Source organism: Canis lupus, chromosome 16 (assembly GCF_011100685.1).
Source record: "Canis lupus familiaris isolate Mischka breed German Shepherd chromosome 16, alternate assembly UU_Cfam_GSD_1.0, whole genome shotgun sequence".
Classification (NCBI taxonomy): Eukaryota; Metazoa; Chordata; class Mammalia; order Carnivora; family Canidae; genus Canis; species Canis lupus.
This window is the reverse complement of record NC_049237.1, coordinates 20063683-20082375: the sequence shown is the minus strand read 5'-3', so window position 1 is coordinate 20082375 and position 18693 is coordinate 20063683. Positions and strand designations below refer to the sequence as shown.

At 37.0% G+C, this 18693-nt stretch overlaps 1 protein-coding gene and 1 long non-coding RNA gene across 14 annotated transcripts in view; one reads left to right on the top strand and one right to left on the bottom strand.

Annotated features, from left to right (window-relative positions):
* Positions 1-18693, top strand: part of LMBR1 (limb development membrane protein 1) — a 147102-nt gene that overhangs the window by 92370 nt on the left and 36039 nt on the right. For all 13 annotated transcript variants that reach the window (XR_005371383.1, XR_005371382.1, XM_038559822.1 and 10 more), the window contains one exon: positions 17436-17516. Coding sequence is in view for 11 of the 13 variants with exons in the window: in XM_038559822.1 (XP_038415750.1) it covers positions 17436-17516 (81 nt within the window). In the remaining 2 variants the exon portion in view is untranslated. The remainder of the gene's footprint in view (positions 1-17435; positions 17517-18693) is intronic.
* On the bottom strand, positions 6840-16301 carry LOC102155672. Its single transcript, XR_005371388.1, has 3 exons — positions 16279-16301; positions 9370-9519; positions 6840-6992 (listed from the first exon to the last, which is right to left on the bottom strand). It is a non-coding gene; the product is annotated as an uncharacterized LOC102155672 (long non-coding RNA).

The following is an 18693-nucleotide window of genomic DNA, read 5'->3' as shown; positions in this document are numbered from 1 at the left end:
AGACTTAAGAGCAACATGTGAATGTCTTAGGTGAGGACAGTTTTGCTGAAGACTAGCGGCACTGCAGTCCAGTTCCCGTCTTTCCCTAGCTGAGATTAGCTGTAATCTAGCAAGGCCAGTTGACTTCTGAGGCACTGGCCATTAAGGTACACCTCTACTACCAAGACCTAATGTATTTTAAGCACGATGACTTAGTCACTGAGGTTTTGCAGATTTGCATGTTTTCTTAGTCACTTTAATATCCCTACTTCATTTCTTTCCTTTTGAAATCTTTAAGGCCAAAAGTAGTATGTCTCTTTGCTACTAGGTGCCAAAATTGACAGTCTTAGTTATGCTTAGGAGCTCTGTTGTTATTTAGGAATGCTATTCATTATCAGCTGTTGATAACCAAGGAAGTATGTCAAAGATTTTAAAGTTTAATTTTTATTTACTCATCCTTTTTGGCTTCAAATGAAGAACCAGTGAAAAAAGTAATAATGATGTAGTTTAACAGGGAAATAATAGTTTGGGTGAATTTTCTTTTTATTTTACTTAAATGCTTTTCATTCTGTACTCTTTTCCTGCAAAAAAATTTTTTTTCCTTTAATGTTGAAAACCAACCCAAGATCAGACTATTAATTGCTAACTGTATTTCAGGGTTGTAATTAAAGAGTAGGTATAAAATGGAAGGTTACTTTAAATATGAAATAGGAAGAAATATACCTACTTTCTTCAGTTACAATTAGCGAATTTAAATCATCAACTCAAAAGTGTTGCTAACATTTAGACCTTTATTCTTAGATCAAAGAATTTCAGATTTTATCTAATATAGAGAATTCTTGGCAATAATACTGTATACTTTGATACCACTAACATTTAGAACTAAATGTATCTTTTATTCTTTAATGCTATTAAAGCTATTTTTATATTTTATTTCAGAGTTACAACTTTACGTGATACTGTCCGTTTTATAAAATTTCATTAAAGTAGTGAATATTAAAAATAAATAAATAAATAAAGTAGTGAATATTATAATAAATCTGTCTTACTTAGGTAATCATGCTAATATGTGATAAATATGCCTGAACTGTCACACTACTGCCTACAGTATACAGTTATGTTTCAGCCTGAGGTCTTTCTGTCTTACAGATCAGGGAGACTGAGATCTAGGAAGGGTAAAAGATAGTGCCTGATGGTGGCACCTGGGTGGCTTAGTCGGTTAAGCATCCAACTTTTGATGCTTAGGTCTTGATCTCAGGGTTGTGGGTTTGGGACCCACATTGGGCTTTGTGCTGAATGTGGAGCCTACTTTAAAAAAAAAAAAAAAGATAGTGTTCCATGAATTAAAGAATTTGAATTAAGTCAAAATAACACCAAGCCCAAAATACAGTCTTTTTTTAAAATTTTTATTTATTTATGATAGTCACACAGAGAGAGAGAGAGGCAGAGACACAGGCAGAGGGAGAAGCAGGCTCCATGCACCGGGAGCCTGACGTGGGATTCGATCCCGGGTCTCCAGGATCGCGCCCTGGGCCAAAGGCAGGCGCTAAACTGCTGCGCCACCCAGGGATCCCCCAAAATACAGTCTTTTTCACTTTTCACTTCAAGAAAAAGTCCCTCCAGAATCTTTCAAGATCCTCTGGCTCCTCAAATTCAAAAGTGGATTAGTATGTCTAAAGAAATTCAAAAAGAAGTAGTTGCCAGAAGGCTAGATGTATTACAAAGTGAAGCCAAATCCAAATAAACAAAATACTTTGACTAGCACAGAAATATAATTTGGAGAGGACTAAGTATGATATGATAGCTAATGCTGAGTATCATTTGTTTTCTACCATTTTGGTAAGCTATGCACTGCTTCTGATTATTCTGTTGGTAGGTAGTTAGTCTTTCTGTTGATGGCTCTTTAATGATATGTTGGGATAGTTGCTGTAGTTTTGTTATTTACTGCTTGTTAGCACTGTAGACTGCTTCAGGTGGAAAACAGCAGGCTTGCAACATAAAAGGTTCTATATCAAAATGGGCACATAGAGTAATATGGATTAAAATCATAAGCTTGAGTAGAGTATATCAATATGTGCAGGGGAAAGAAAACAAGGTTAACAAACCCAGTATTTTATGATTTGCTATTTTTAAAGAAAGTATACCCCATATGTGGGGTATCTGGGTGGCTCAGTTGGTTAAGTGTCCCACTCTTGATCTCAGGGTCATGAGTTCAAGCCCCATGTTGGGCTCCACACTGGGCATGGGAGCCTACTTAAAAAAAAAAAAAGGTATAGATCATAGAAGGTAGGTAGTGGAAATCATCCCTACTTTTTAAATTTAATCTAGTATCATATGAAATGTATTTTGTTGTAGCAGTTATTTTGTATTTTAAGTTATTTTTAAAAAGTAAATTAAAATATTTTTTATTGTGTGCTATTTTTTAAAAAATATTTTATTTGAGAGAGAGAGAGAGCTAGAGAAAGTGAGTGCATGAGTGGGAGGCAGGGGCAGAGGGAGAAGCAGAATTTCCCTTGAGCAGGTAGCTGGATGTGGGGCTCAATCCCAGGACCCTGGGATCATGACCTGAGTCAGAGACACTTAACTGACTGAGCCACCAAGGTGCCCTATATGCTGGGCTATTGAATTGCAGAATAATAATAAAAGATTAAAAAAATGTTACAGTAGTGATTTACCCCAGAATTCATGATAGTGTTTTGCTAGTGGCCATTGAGCCTGCTTTCTTGGTCTGTGTGGGAATGTGTGATGCACATCACAGGAATTTTGGGGACATCTGTATAGTTTGCTTTGAGCTCAGCTTCATGGTCATCTGAAAAAACATAACATTTTTTTCCTGGAAGATCTATAACTTGTTGTGGTAGATATTATTGGAGTTGAATTTTCATGTATGGTTTTTAAAGTATCAGTATAGTTTTTTGATGGAATACTTGCCTGTGACTTCTTCATTGTTCCTATTTATCATTTGCTGGTGCTAGTTTTGTTCTTAATATTATTATTCAGAAAATATGTTAATAAAATAAACATATTTTATTTTATGCCATGTCCTATTATAATGTAAATCAGTGTTCTAAAGAAGCCATCCTGTTAGTGGTCTGCTCTGCTTTTTTTCTTCCTTTTCTGTTTACTACTCATCTTCTTCTAAGTACCAGACCTTGAGCAAATGAATTTAGATTCTGAATCTTAAGATCGTAGTTGACTGAAGAAGACAAAAAGAAGGGTAAGAATCTATAAGATTTTATCCAGAACTGAAATACTTGAAAAACAAAGAAATAGGTGGTAGGGGTTGTATGTATTCCTGGAGCAGGAGGAAGTCCCAGATCTCTAGCCATCTGGTTCATACAGCCTTCCCCAGTGTCCACATCACCATGGCAGGAATGAGGAGCTACCCCAGGACTCAGGACTGTCCTTGAAAGGCTTCTTCTCCTTGAGTCTCCAGGACACAACCTTACTTTGCTGTCTGCCTTGAGGCCAGGAGGAATGGTGCATGCATTCTGGCCTTCCTCCTTTCTGATAGTCAACATAAGGAGCCTCTATTGTCCAGGACCCTGGCGTCTCAGACTATCTCCTACTTCTACTTGCATTTCTGACCTTATTTCCCACTGTCCCTGAGCTCCTGAAACTGCTTATACCATGCGGAACCATGTAGATCGAAGAGCTACTGGGTCACAGCAGCAGAGCCACTTGGATCCTCAGTCTCCTCCCTCTTGCTAGAAGAAACTTGGCCCTCCCAGCACGAGCTGCTTCTTAGTCCCTCTCAGGTGGTAGCTCTGTTCTTTCCCACATCCTTCACTTCACTCATCCAGGAATTTGGGCAGGTGTCCTCTCGTTCTCTTCTGCTGCTTTCACACACTTTGAATCTCATGTCATTAGATTGTGACCTGATTACTTCTCCCTTTTCCCTTCACTCCTCTCCTTTCAGACAGTTCCTTTTCCATCCTTAAGGTTTTAGTTCCTTGTTCATGATTGTGCTTTTTGCCATTATGCTGGTCACGACTAGTGATTTCAGTGTCCACATGGATGACCTTTCCAGCCTGCTTGGCCATCCATAGACCTCTCTTAATGGTCTCCCTCAGCTACTTACTGCCTCGGGCTGCAGCACAGACCTGACATGAGCAGTGACAAGTTCTTGTGCAATCTCACCACTAGTCACCCTGTTCACTGCCTGTGGAGTACCATGTCCTACAGTGTTTCATGCCACCTATCCATCTTAATAGCTTCTTACTTTTTTCCTTCACTTCTTTCAGACCCTTGCTGCCTCACACAGTTTAAATTCCTGGGCCATGGTTTGTCTCAGTGCCCTGCTCTCCCAATTCCCTTTCCCTCTCTCTGCTTAGCCAAACTCTAGCCTTAGTCGTAGCCAGCTTTTCATGTTCTCAGCATGCACGCCTGTTCAGCTGACTAACTGTTAACGCCTGCCTGGCCTTTCTTTAAATATATGACCACTAGCTTAAACATACTTTACATTCTCCTGGATGACTGTTTTATGTCTTCTCTCAAGACTTCTTCACCATCAGTCTCAGCTGAAGACCTTGCTTCCTCTTTTCTTGAGAAAATAGAAGCAAGCATGCCAAAATGTTGACACAAATCATTTTGATTCATCTACCTGCAACTCCCCCTGCACATGCTGCCTTTCTCCTGATCCTATGGCTAGGCTGTCCATGCTTCTGGCAAAGCTCAGCCCTCCCCTCATGCACTGGATTCAGTCCCTTCTCCCTGATTCAAGGATATACCTATGGCCATTCTACTATTTCTCTGACATAACCAGTCTTTCCCCAACTGGATCATTTCCTTCAGCATAGAGATATGCTATAATTTTTCTAGTAGAATGAACAAATGGAAGGAAGGAAGGCAAGAAAGAAGGAAAGAAGGAAGGAAGGAAATGAAATCAAACTATCTTGACCTATGCCTTCTGGCTCACCATTTCATTGCTTTGCTGGTCTTTGTAGCAGAACTTGTAGGGTTGTACACTCATTGTTTTCATTTCTGTGCTCCACAGTTGTTTTTGTAGCCACTCTTGCCTCCACTGCTATACTGACATGCTGTTATCAAGTTGCCCAGTGACTTCGGAGTACTCATCCACACTCCTCATTCCACTTGGTTATCCATTCACCATACTTTCCTTGTTCTTTTTTACTTAATGAGCTACTGCTTCTCAAAAAACTGCTGGTTTTTCTCTGTGTCCATAGCTTCTTCACAGTGGCATGCCTCATGCATTAGTCCTTAAACTGTTCTCATGTTTGTTTACCTGTATTCTTTTGGTTATCTTAATCTGGTCTTATGGCTTTAAATACCATCTATATGCTGCTGACCTTTCCTCTGACCTCTTCATCCATCTAATAGACATTCCTACTTGGATGCCTAATAGGCATCTGAAACATGTCTTCTCCAAAATCAGCTAAAGAAAAAATAAAAAAATAAAAAAATAAACAAAATCAGCTAAAGATTTTATTCCCCATTTCTGCTTCTGTTATAGCTGACCTGTCTTTATAGATGGCAAATCCATTTTTTTAGATGCTCAGGCCAATTCCTCAGAGTCTTGTTCTCTTAACTCCCATATGGAATCCTTTAGCAAAGCTGTTGGCTCTAGCTTCAAAGTATCTGCTTGCATGTCACCACCTTGGTTTGAGTAACAATCACCTCTTGGTTAGAATTTTACAGTAGTTTCCTAATTAGCCTCCATGGGTCTATCTTTGGCCTTATGAGTCAGATCTTCTCACTTATTTGCGCACAGAACTTTAGTGGTGTCCTTTTTCAATCTGAATAAAGGTAGTTTTTGCAGTGGTTCCCTTTCAGCCCCCCATGTACCCTCTGACTTCCTTTATTGCAAACTTCTTGCTTTTCAACCATGGCCAGTTGCCTCTTATCTCGGGCATTGTAATGTGTTTCCCTTCTGCCTCCTGTCTTCCAGGTCTTATCTAAAGATCCCCTTCTCAGTGGGCTTTTCCACATTGAGGCCTTGTGGATATGATTAATATTGCTAAGCTCCACCTCTGCCCTGGCACTTCTTTCCCTCTTTCCTGCCTTATGTTTTCCTGTAACACTTTCACCTTCTGACCCACTGTTTTTACTTTTTATATATTGCCAGTTTCTTCATAGTAGAACAGGAACTGTATAGGCAAGGATTTTTGTTTATTTTCTTCCTTTCTGTATTCCTGATCCCACTATCCCCAGCCATATAGTGGGTTGGTAGTAAATACTTGTTGCATGAGTGAATGAATAGATGAAAAACATTGCATGATGGAGAGTTGTCATTTTACCAAAAGAAGTGAAGAAGGAAGAAGAAATAAAATTTGGTGATAGGATAAAAGAATTACATGGAGACAACATTTAGGAAGGCCCACAGTAGAGACCTCTGAAGACAAACCAAGATTGTGGGGCTGGAGGACCTTATGCCCTGGAGTGTTAGTAAAGAAGCAGAGATAAGGTGATTTCCCTTAGTGTGAAGCCATGAAATACGAGCAATCAAAATCCATTTCTACTTCAAGACCCTAGAAGAGTAGCCCAACAGAAAGTCCCATTACATTAATTGTGGTAGAAAATCTTTTGTAATTCCTACCCAGGATTAAGAGGATGCATATATCATTAGCATGTTTAAATGTTTAAGTAATGCAACAGCATTAATTGAAATAATTAGCTTTCGTGTGTATATAGCCTTTGGGTGTACTGGGTAACTTTAGAAGTACCATAATGAATAGGAATTATTTTTTATTGTTTAAGTTCAAAACCTTGACAGTTCTTTTAATGTAATTTATTTAAAAATATTGTAGACTTTGAACTTAATGATTCAATTCAATTTTGTTAGGTACTATTTTCATCTTCATGATAAAAAGTTAGTGTATCACTTTTGGTAGTAATTACTTTCCTGCTTGATTTTGATCTTCCTTTAAAAGCCTTTTTCATTGAAGCTTGTATTCTTTATTCTTTTTTTTTTTTTTGTATTCTTTATTCTTAAGAGCACAGAAAATATACTTGTTTCATTTTTGTGGTGTGTCAAGTTGCAGTACCTTTGTATTCTGAAAAATAGGAGATTGAAAAAAATAACTCATTCGATCTTTTTATGGAACTTAGTTACCTGTCAGAAGCAATTGGTCACCATCAGTCTTGGAACCTTGCTTATTGTCACTGAGTTGAGTTTGCCAGGCAGTTTTATGATGATGCTAAGGTTTACGGTGGTATTTACACTTGGTTTAGAGTAGTTGCATCCTGTTAGAGGCATTTTTTATCATCACTGTCAGAACAGTTTGCTGATTTGGTCATTACTTATCTGACGCCTTTCAGGTAACACCCTTAATATTGTAAGGAAGCTTCTATCCCAATCTTATCTTATGTTCTCTACATACTTTCATCTTGACCTTCTCTAGCTATTCTTCTATAGCCTACAGTGGTTATTCCATGAATACGATCTCTGTTGGTTATATCACTGAAGTTGAGAATATTGCAAATATATCAGTCCCTGGGCCACTTTGAGCATGATGAGCTTAGGCTGGCTGAAGGTGATCAAGTGTCAGCTCTCATCAACAACATATATAGCAAAAATTGTTGACACTTAGTGACCCCCTTTTGGACAATACTATGCTAGAAGAAAGTGTTTAATAATATCTTGACTTCCTGAGCTAACAAGAAAGAATATTAACTACTGGTGAAACTAATTAAATTTTTTTTTTCCCCAGTAAGATCACCAGCATTTGGATCCTAACATCTCAAACAGTGAGAGATGCCTTGTTAACTATTTATTCAGCTTCTTGGGCCATATAATCACTTTCTTGACTATAAATTGTGGCCAAACAAATGATATGTTGCAAGATGAAATGAGGTGACTGAAGAGATGTAAGATAATATATATGTCAGTGATGAGGAATAGTTTGGAGTAACTGTAGAATTACTTAAGAGTCAAGTATCACATATTTTCTATAAATGATATGATATAAATGATCTAAATTTTTTAGCAGAAGATAAAATTTAATATACATGAGCTGCTTATTCAACCATAACCTATTTGGATGATAGTATTCCTGATAGTACCATATATAAATAAGTTTAAAAAATAATCTTAATATCAAGTTTAAGATTTACCAATAGCTTATATCTAAGGTGGAAAAAAAAGCCAAACAATTAATTATATATAGCTTTTTCTAAAAAATACTGTATCTTATTTATTTGAGAGAGAGAAAGAGAGAGAGAGAGAGAATGAGCTCGAGGAGGGGCAGAAGGACAAGCAGACTCCCTGCGGAGCCTGACTTGGGGCTCAATCCCAGGACCCCCAGATCGTGACCTGAGGTGAGGCCAGAGGCTTAACCAACTGAGCTCCAGGCTCCCTGGTACATAGCTTTTTATAATGTTCTTAAAGCTGATTGTTTAGTATTTTCTGTCTTGCTTGTGGTTATTTATAATGAAAATGTATTTGAATTTTGATTTTCAAATTGTGTTCAATATCAAGAATCTTATATTACTTGATTTTTGTACTTAGCTATATTTTATGGATATGTCACTAGTAAATAGAAACTAATACTTTAACAAATATTAGCATTACAAATGGAATAGAAATAGTGTGTTTGAATGTATAGATTGTCCATCTCTTCTGTAGAAAATAACAAGAGTTTGTGTTGATGTTGAGATAGATGCTTTAGAGATTTGAATGTCTAGGCTTCAGTTTTCAAAAACTTTCTGGGGGGTCTGCCTCATCTGCAGTGGCTGTGTGCTGAACAGTAATTGGTGTTTGCTTAGAGGATGGAGACACTCTACGAAATTTTAGGAGTCTTGGGCTTTAAACAAATTATCTAAGTGATTAGAAATAATTAAAAGTACTTGAGGGACCTTATAGTGTATTGATAGAGATCACATTGGTCAATTTAATATACTAAGCATAATCAAAGTTTTAAAGTGTTACTTAAGCAACAGATTTTCTAATCAACTTTTTTTGGCTATATGCTAAATTAAAAAGTTAAATGAAAAACTAGTCTGTTTATACCAGAGGTGTCTACTTCTAAATAGTATTTATTATGAGACTTAGTTTAGGACACTAAATTGTTTAGGGAGATTTATTGCTTCATGTTATTTGAATTGTTTACATACCAACATAGAGATTTATATTTATTTTTAAAAATGTATTACATATTTTAAATTAAATAATTAGTATCTGCCCTTTAACATATGAATGTCCATTAAAGTTGTCATATATTAAGGCTTAGTTATTGAAGAAATGCTGGGCTTTGGGAAATTTTGTTATCTTGGAAGCAAAATATTTTCAATACCACACTAGTTTTTCAGCTTAAGAATAAAGCCGGGAAAAGTTGCCTTCAGCTATTAGTTTTCCTGAATCCAAAGAGACGGGTGGGGCAGGATCAAAAATACTTACTTGATCAAAGTTATTGGCTCTGAAGGTATTCTTACCTGTGTAAGGAAGATGAAAGGTGTTGTTTTTATTGCACGCTAGTAACAGTGTAATTTTGAACTAATTGGTGTTGAACTGCCAATCACCTAGGGGAATGCAAATAGATACTCTTCTAATTTCCTTTGAGGTAGTGAAATCTTGTGTCGAGGCTGGAAGAAAAACAGAATAATACCGTTAAATTGACCTTAAATGAGCTGCTTTGTGGTTTTCTTGGAGAATCCCTTTTTATTTTTCATGACTAGTCCAGACAGGTTTTGTCTACCAATTTGACTTATTGACTAGACAATGCTGACATGGAACATGTTAGATTCATTTTGAAATAAAGTAAGGATAATACAATTGTTCAGGATATTTTGATGATTTTTTTCTAGTGCAACTTAAATTCACATCACATTCCAATGTGTGTTTCAATGTGTCTTGATTCCTTACAATAGCCATTGTTCCTTCTGGTCATATATAATGGAAAATTCTGCCTAAACAAGCTTGTTCTTCTCACTTAAGTAATGATACATATGTATAATAAAGGATGATAATGTCTTTGAAAATTGTTATTCTGGGTAAATCTAGTCATTTAATGAAAGCATACTTGTTTGGAGATAATGAGAATGTATTTTTAGTTTTTGTATGCAAGTAAATCAGCATTAACTCTCTATTGTGTACCTAGCATTGTGTCACCTGAAAAAAAAAAAAAAAAAACCACAGTATTTCAGAAATACTACTGAATTCCCCTATTGCATTAGCACCCCTGCCATCTTGCACTTCCGGCCTGAATCCTTTGTTTTCTTTCTACCTTTGAGGAAGGAGTGCTGTCCCAGAGCACTGATGCTTCTTCCTGAATCATTGTTTCTGGCCAGTTCATCCCCAGGCCCCCAAAACAGAAATTACTGGGACCTCATAATGGTTTGTCATTGTTTGAAGGACTCTCTGACCTGATTCAGTGTGAAGAGAACAGAACAGTGAGTAAAGAAAAATGATCACTCACTTAAGGCTGAGTGATGAAGATTAAGATGTGAATCTAGAACGATGATTCCCACTGAGGTTAAAATTTAATGGAGAGACAAATAAGAATTTGTACTTAGACCCAAAAAGTAACATGGACTTTTAAGGAAACATAATGAGAGAAGAAAAAGACCACCTACAATGTGAAAAAAAAATTAAAAATTCGGTAGATAAAAGATGAAATAGTCCTTGTGGTAGGCAGAATAGTGACCCTGCAAAAGTATCCATGTCTTAATCACCCTGATCCTAAAAACATGTCCCCTACATGGCAAAAGGGACTTTGTAAGGTAATTAGGTGAAAGGTCTCAAGATCATCCTAGATGATCTGGTGGGCCCAGTGTCCTCATGGCATTGTTAAAACTGAGGATCAGAGAAGGAGATGATAGTGGAAGTGAAGGTAGAGAGACTTGAAGGAGGGGCCATGAGTCAATGTGTGCAGGTGCCTCTAGAAGCTGGAAAAGACAAGGAAACAGATTCTCTCTTAGAGTGTCCAGAAGGAACACAATCCTGCTGACACCTAGATTTCAGACCTCTGGCCTCTAGAACTGTAAGATAATAAATTTGTAGTGTTTAAGCCACTAAGTTTATGGTACTTTGTTATAGTAGTGATAGGGAAGGAGTGTAGTCTTTCTAAAAATTGAATTATCTGGTAGAATCAATGGGAAAACTATTTAATGTCAGAGACCATAAGTACGAAGAGAGGGAAACATCAATGAAATGGCTGACATAGACTGTAGAGATGAGCTACTTAATCTAAATAATAAACATCTAGAAGGAGGACAAAGAAGAAGTAGAAAAAAGTTAAGTAAATAGATAATAGAAGAAAATGTCAATGAACTGAAGAAAGATTTTAGTGCAGGTTAAAAGACCATAGAGTCCTAGACAAGATTATTAAGCAGGACATTTAAAGATCTAGATTTATTGTGTAACATTGTTGAATTCCAAGAGTAGTGATAATAAAACACCTTACAAGCTTTCACATAGAAAAATTACTTATAAAGAAGAGAGAAATCAACATCAAACCTCCCGTTTGTAACCTGCTAAGGATTATTGAATAGTATTGTTAGTTTTAAGGGTGTGGGGGGGAAGATTGCAATGAAAAACTCATATTTATAAATATGTTGTATGTATGTTAGGGCCAAAAAAGGCATTCATTTATTGCTTCATTTCATATCTGTATATTGAGTATCTAATTTGTGCTAGAAACTATTCTAGGCATTAAGGATATGGCAACTTTTATACTGAAAGAAAAATCTAGTAATAATCTTATACTAAATACTTGATTGATTGATTGTATTTGAGGAGGTTAGGGGAGAGGCAGAGGGAGAGAGTCTTAAGCAGCTTCCATGCCCAGTGTGGAGCCTCATGTCAGGCTTGATCTCACAATCCTGAAATCATGACTTGCGCTGAAATCAAGAGTTGGATGCTTAACTAACTGGGCCACCCAGGTGCCCAGTATACTAAATACTTTAAAGTAATCCCAGCAAAATCCAGGATTTAGGATGATTGGGAAGCAATGAAAAAATAGATAAAAGTACTGTGAAAGTTTCACCTTGGTGCAGAAAAGTTACTCAGTAAAACATCACTATTGGGTTATAACTGTTATATTGAAAAAAAAATACAAGTCTACCTGTGTTAACAAGAGAAAGTAACCACTGAAATGCCAGATTAACATGGGGAAAAAGAATAAACAGAAATTCTTCAAGCTGGGAAAAGAAGAAATAAAGAGCAAAATAAATGGAAATTATGAAATTACATAAAGGAGAGAGAGCCACCAGTCTTCATAAGCCGACTTGTAGATGGCAGAGCTTGGTCCCTGTATGTCATTGTTGAGCTGTGGGAAAATCAACTTTGAAGCCCACTCTGTGTCTAAACTTGTAATTTCATGAAATTGTTTTCTTAATTTTTAAGTTACTTTTTTTTTTTTTTTTTAATTTTTAAGTTACTTTGAATTGATGTTTTTGATTCAGTGGAAAACATCCTAAATATATCTCATTTTGCATATGAGAATACTAATGTTCAGAGAATGAGAACTTGAGAGAAAATCCCAATAAAATTTTGGAATTTAGCAGACCTGAGAAAATCTTAGAAGTAATCAGTTTAGCAGACCCAAGGAATCTAAATCCTAAGCCATGTGTTTGATTTATATCCCAGAATTGCCCAAAGTCTCAGGAAGTGGCACCATCAGATATGGAAATGTGGAGATAGAGTGGAGGAAGTTTAAGGTAAAGAGGGTTGGTTGAAAATCCTGTTGATGAAGCAATTTGATCCCCAGATCTTTTACCTCTATCCAAGGTGTCAGGCACTGCCTCTTTCCTATCCCAAGAGAAGAGGGAGAGTTGTTCTCCAGAAAGTGAAACAGAGGCTGTGGCCTAGACACAGTGTTAAGTAGAGGATGGGGTGAGTGCTCACAGGCTCCTATCTCCCTTCACTTAGACAGTCAAGCTTTAATATGCCAAGGAAGAGATCCAAAGAGTCTTATCTGTGGAGGCTGTCTAGCCTAGGAGGAAAGCCCCACAGATGCCAGCAGTGGGGTGTCCTTTGTGAAAGACCTGGCTGGGGATCCCTGGGTGGCGCAGCGGTTTGGCGCCTGCCTTTGGCCCAGGGCGCGATCCTGGAGACCCGGGATCGAATCCCACATCGGGCTCCCGGTGCATGGAGCCTGCTTCTCCCTCTGCCTATGTCTCTGCCTCTCTCTCTCTATCTCTGTGTGACTATCATAAATAAATAAAAATTAAAAAAAAAAAAAAAAAAAAAAAAAAAAAAAAAAAAAAAAAAAAAAAAAGACCTGGCTGGATTACCCAGCATGAAGTCTCATAGTTGTCAGCCACCACCCACACACTCTTGAGTTTCAACTTAGCATGTTTTGTAGGTCATTTTTTTTTTTTTTTCAAAGATTTTATTTGAGGGCAGCCCCGGTGGCACAGCGGTTTAGTGCCGCCTGCAGCCCAGGGTGTGATCCTGGAGACCCAGGATCGAGTCCCACGTCGGGCTCCCTGCATGGAGCCTGCTTCTCCCTCTGCCTGTGTCTCTCTCTGCCTCTCTGTCTCTCTCTCTCTGAATAAATAAATAAATAAATCTTTAAAAAAAAAAAAGATTTTATTTGAGAAAGAGAGCACATTGGAGTGGTGGGGAGAAGAATAGGGGGAGGGAGAGGGACAAACAAACTCCATGCTGAACGTGGAGCCTGACGTAGGGCTTGATCTCATGACCCTGAGATCATGATCTGAACTGAAACCAAGAGTCAAATTCTTAACTGACCGAGCTACCCCAGCACCCCAGTGCTTTATTCTTAAATATGAGCAGCCCTCTAAGGCTCATCAGGCTTCTGAGCAACATGAAATAAGAGGCCAAAACAAGAAAGACCTCGAAGAAGACAATATATACTAGAGAAAAATACATAAAAATATACCTGTTGTTAATACCCTGAAGGAGACCAAGATTGCAGTCATGAGGAAGGTCGGGAGTCCATAAAAATGGAATATCTAGTGAACAGAAAGGGACACTTGATAATTAGAAATAATGACCTATCCAAAAGGCTAGAAGATAAGGAAATTTTTTTAGAAGATAGGTCAAAATGACAAAAATAGGAGAAAAGAGTTAATAATATTAGAGAACCAGTTCAGGATATCTAACATCCAACTACTAGGAATTCCAAGTGGGAAGAGGAGAGAAAATTTCTCAGATCTGAAGGATGTAAATTTGGAGATTGGAAGGGCTCACTAGTGCCCTGTATCATCCATTGAAGGGGACTCGATGGAAGAACACTGCAAAGATTCCGTACATTTCACAGGACGGGAAGCAGTTCATACGGAGACAGGAAGGACTTTTTCTGACTTCTCAGGAGCAACACTAGAAGCTGCAAGACAGTGGAACGGTGACTTACTCTGAAGGAAAATTAGTTATGATGTAGATTTCCATATTTAACCAAACCATAAGAGCAAAGGTAAAATATCCAGACTCGTGTAGTCTCAAAAATACTATCTCCCGTTCACCCTATCTTTGCAAGCTGCTGGGGAGGCCATGTGCCACCTAGATGAGAGATTGAAGCAGTGGGAAAGACTGAGTTGTAAATCAGAGATGTGCCACAGGGCCCAGGATGCCAGGGTGCATCAGGCCTAGAGAGCAGCTGGTCCAGACCAAAGCAGGTGTCATGACTCCAGGAGAAATTGCTCCCAGATAATGAAATGAATGGGATAAAAGGAATTTAAACACTGATTGAAAAATACATTTGGGAGGAGAGGGTGGCTTCAAGACAGTGTTAAGTACATAGAGGACTAAGCAAATGAGAAAAATGACTAATTCTAGGGATAGAAAAGAATACTATTATGGAAGAAAGGAAAGCTAGTCATAGTTTATTATGTAGGTAAGCAGTGGGTGGCATTTCTTTTGTAATAATGAAGACATCAAATATTGATGTAACCAAGATGTCCAATAATCCACATTGGGAGAGGGAGGAAATGGCCAAGGGTGTGGTTTGGTAGGAAGGCCATAGTTAATACTTAGAGCTGGAAAATCAAGACCCAGCAGCAAAGGAAGCTGTTGATTTAGTGCTAAGAAGATAGATACTGAAAGAATCAGCTAAATGACCTGAAGTGACAGTCTTTGGGAGGAAGGTGGCATGTGTGTAGGTGCCTTGTGCCGGGATGTGGCACTTGGAATTCTGTGCCCATTTCATTTTGATAAAAATAAAATAAAAAAAAAAATTAAAGTTCAGACAAGTAGTGTGCAGGGTATAAAATCAAATTTATCAGCTGTTATACAAAGTTATACTGAATGCAAATACTCTATTTGACTAAATGTAAATGGGCTGAATTCCACTGTTAAGGAATAGAGCCTGTCAGATTGGGTTATTCAACCATTTTGCTATAAGCACCCGTAGCTCTTTTTTCTTTACTAGAAAAAGCATCTGATTTGGCTTTACTGTTTCTCCTATTTGATCATATCTGTGGAACTGCTTGTCAAAGTTCTCTGCCTCCCCTACTCAAGGAATTCGAGCTAGGTCATTAGGACACTGAAAGTTTATTCTTGAACCTAGCCACATAAAGACTGAAAAGTTCATTCTTGATCATAGCAACATGATGATTGAAAATGGTTGGGACTGATGCATCCCAGGTGTAATACTATGAGGAGACAGTCCATCTGTTCCTGCCACCTGGAGCCCCCAGCTGCGTGGTTCCTCTCCTTTCCAGGAAAACTGGAAGTTTTCCTACTGGTTCTGTCTCGTGAATTCCTTTTCTGTTTTAACCAGTCAGTCAACTTCAGTTGCTCATAACCAACAAACTCTGATAAGGTTAAACCTCAAATAAGATTCAGCTGATATACACACATATCTATACCTTTAATTTTAATCTTTCTTTGTCTCTTATATGCAAGTTTGTAATAAATCAGTAAGTAACTAAGACAGGTAAAAACAAAAAGATCGTAGAACTGAAGGTCCACAAAACAGATTTTAAGCAGAAAAACATTAAAGACAAAGTGGATCATTATCTAAAGTTAAAAGGTATGATTCATAAGGTGAGTATAACAGTCTTATAGGAACCCAAAAAATTTAGCAGACAAATACAAATACATAATGGAAAAATTCTTAAAAGTTGAGACCTCAATAAAGGTACATTTGTAGTGGGGAATTTTAATTTATCCATTTCAGAATTTAACAAATAGAGTATGGAGATATACAAGTCATTATAGAAATAAGTAGAAACCATGAATAGGAAAATCCATGTGTTAAACATCTGGAAAGATGCTCAACCCCATTTAGGGAAGTGCATGTTAAAGTAACAATAAGAAAACATTTTTTTTCCCCATCATACTGGCCAAAATTCAAGAATTACAACATCCAGTGCAGGGAAGATATAGGAAGAAAATGGGTACTTTCAAAAGCTATGAATGGAAATGTAAATTATTACAATAATTTCTTTTTTCTTTTCTTTCTTTTTCTTTCTTTCTTTCTTTCTTCTTTCTTTCTTTCTTTCTTTCTTTCTTTCTTTCTTTCTTTCTTTCTTTCTTTCTTTCTTTCTTTCTTTTTTGAGAGAGAGAGTGAGAGAGAGCATGTATGGAGGTAACAGCAGAGAGAGGGGAAGGGAGAGAATTCCACGCCCAATGCAGAACCTGTCACACATGATCTCATAATCCTGAGATCATGACCTGAGCTGAAATCAAGTGCCCAATGCTTAACTTACTGACCCACCCAGGTGCCCCATTTTAAAAAAATATTATGATATTTAAATCATTATAATAAATTACAATATTTGGAATGAAGTAACCTTTAAATATCTCTTCAGTCTGACGCTCTCCCAACTGAGCTATCTCGGCCGGGCTAAATATCTCTTAACTGTAAATGGTTATAACCTTTGGCTCAGCAATCAGAATTTTGGGAATTTGTCTTACAGAAACAATAGAATTAGAATGTACTGGATATGCATCCAGAAATTTTTGTTGCTTAGTTGTAAGTGGAATAACTCTGAAATAAATTGAAGTGCATCCATACTGTGGAATGTTGGATAATTGAATGTTTCATAACTGAATGTTATTCAGTTGTTAAGGGAGTTGGCACTATCTGTAAATATAGATGTCTGATTATGAAAGCAGGCTAAATGTGTCCAATTTAACTCATTCTTATAAAATATGTAGCAGAAATCATGTGTGGTATATATGTATATGTGGATATTTACATGATCATGAAGAAAGATTTGGAATCATCAACTAGGCTGTTGGCCAATTGTGACTCTAGGAGGATGGGATGGAGAAGAAGATCATGAATTTCTTTCACTTTCTATAATAAGCATATGATACTTTTATCATTAATGAAAAATTAACAGATCAAGTAAAAATTTTATCAAAGTAGGGCATTTTCTAGGAAACATGAAGTATTTAATCAGCAAGAACTTGGAAGTCTTAAGTAATGAAGAAATGGATTTTTCTATGAATCACAGCAGCATTTGTTTTTATTGTCAGTGATCAGAATTTGTCATGTGTTATCTTGTATTTTAATTAAATGTGAGGGCTACAAATTCTGTGCTGTTAAGGTTCTGTTCTACTCCTAAAATATTTTTGCTTTTGATAGGACTGTCTTCATCAGTGGATTACAACATAATGGATTTGGAACAAGAACTTGAAAATGTGAAGACTCTTAAGACAAAATTAGGTACTGTATGTTTTTGTTCTTGACTTGTGCACTGGTCTTGGATTCTTTCCAAAGACTTTCCTATAGTCTGAAATAGTCAAAAAGTTATGAAATCTTTAGTTTATGGTACAATCTTCCAGTGTATCCAATAGCTATTGGTACAGACTGCCTTTTAGTTTGGGGAGGGGATAAGCATATATGTACTCCCTTTTTTGTTTGTTTTGTACATGCATAAAGTGACTTTTCAGATGCTGATGTTTGGAGATGTCACTCCACTGTCTCTTGACTTGCATTATTTCTGACAAGTAATCTTCTGTCATCCTCATCATTTGAATTGTCCTTTTTCTCTCTCTGCTTTTAATATGTCCTCTTTGTCATTGACTTTGAACAATTTGATTCAAATGTCCTTTAAAGTGGCTTTCTTTATGCTTCTTATTCTTTGGGTTCACTGAGTCTCTTGGATCTGGGAATTTATAGTTTTCATCTAATTTGAAACATTTTTGGCCATTGTTTTTCTAAATGTTTTTCTTTTTCCTCTCTGTGTGCTCCTTTCAGAGGCTCCAATTACATGTACACTGGCCCAAAACTCATGGATTTTCCTTTATTTTTTGGATGTTTTTCTCAGGATGTTTCATTTTGGATAGTAATTACTATATCTTCATGTATACTAATCTTTCCTTTTGAGGGTCTAAACAGCATTTAATTCCATCTATTGTATTCTCAAACACTGCAGTTTTTTTTGTTTTGTTTTTAAATAGGCTCCAGGCTGCACTTGGAGCCCAATGTGGGGCCTGAACTCAGGACCCTGAGATCAAGACCCTGAGCTCAACTGACTTAACCCAGATGCCCCTCAGACACTGCAGTTTTTATATTTAGAAGTTCTTTTTAGACTGTTTAGTCTGTGTCCTCCACTTTTTAAAAAATACGGAATATAATTATAATAGTTTTAATGTTTTTATCTGCTAATTCTAATTTCTGTGTTTAGTTCTTGATAGATTCTGATTGATTTTTCTTATACTTTTATGCATACCTGGCAATTTTATTTTATTTTTTATTATTATTATTTTTTTTAATACCTGGCAATTTTAGATTGGAAGGTGGATGGTGAGAATCTTATTGCTGGGCACTGATATTTTTGTATTCCTATAAGTGTGGAACTTTTTTTCTGGGATGCAGTTAAGTTACTTGGAAACAGTTT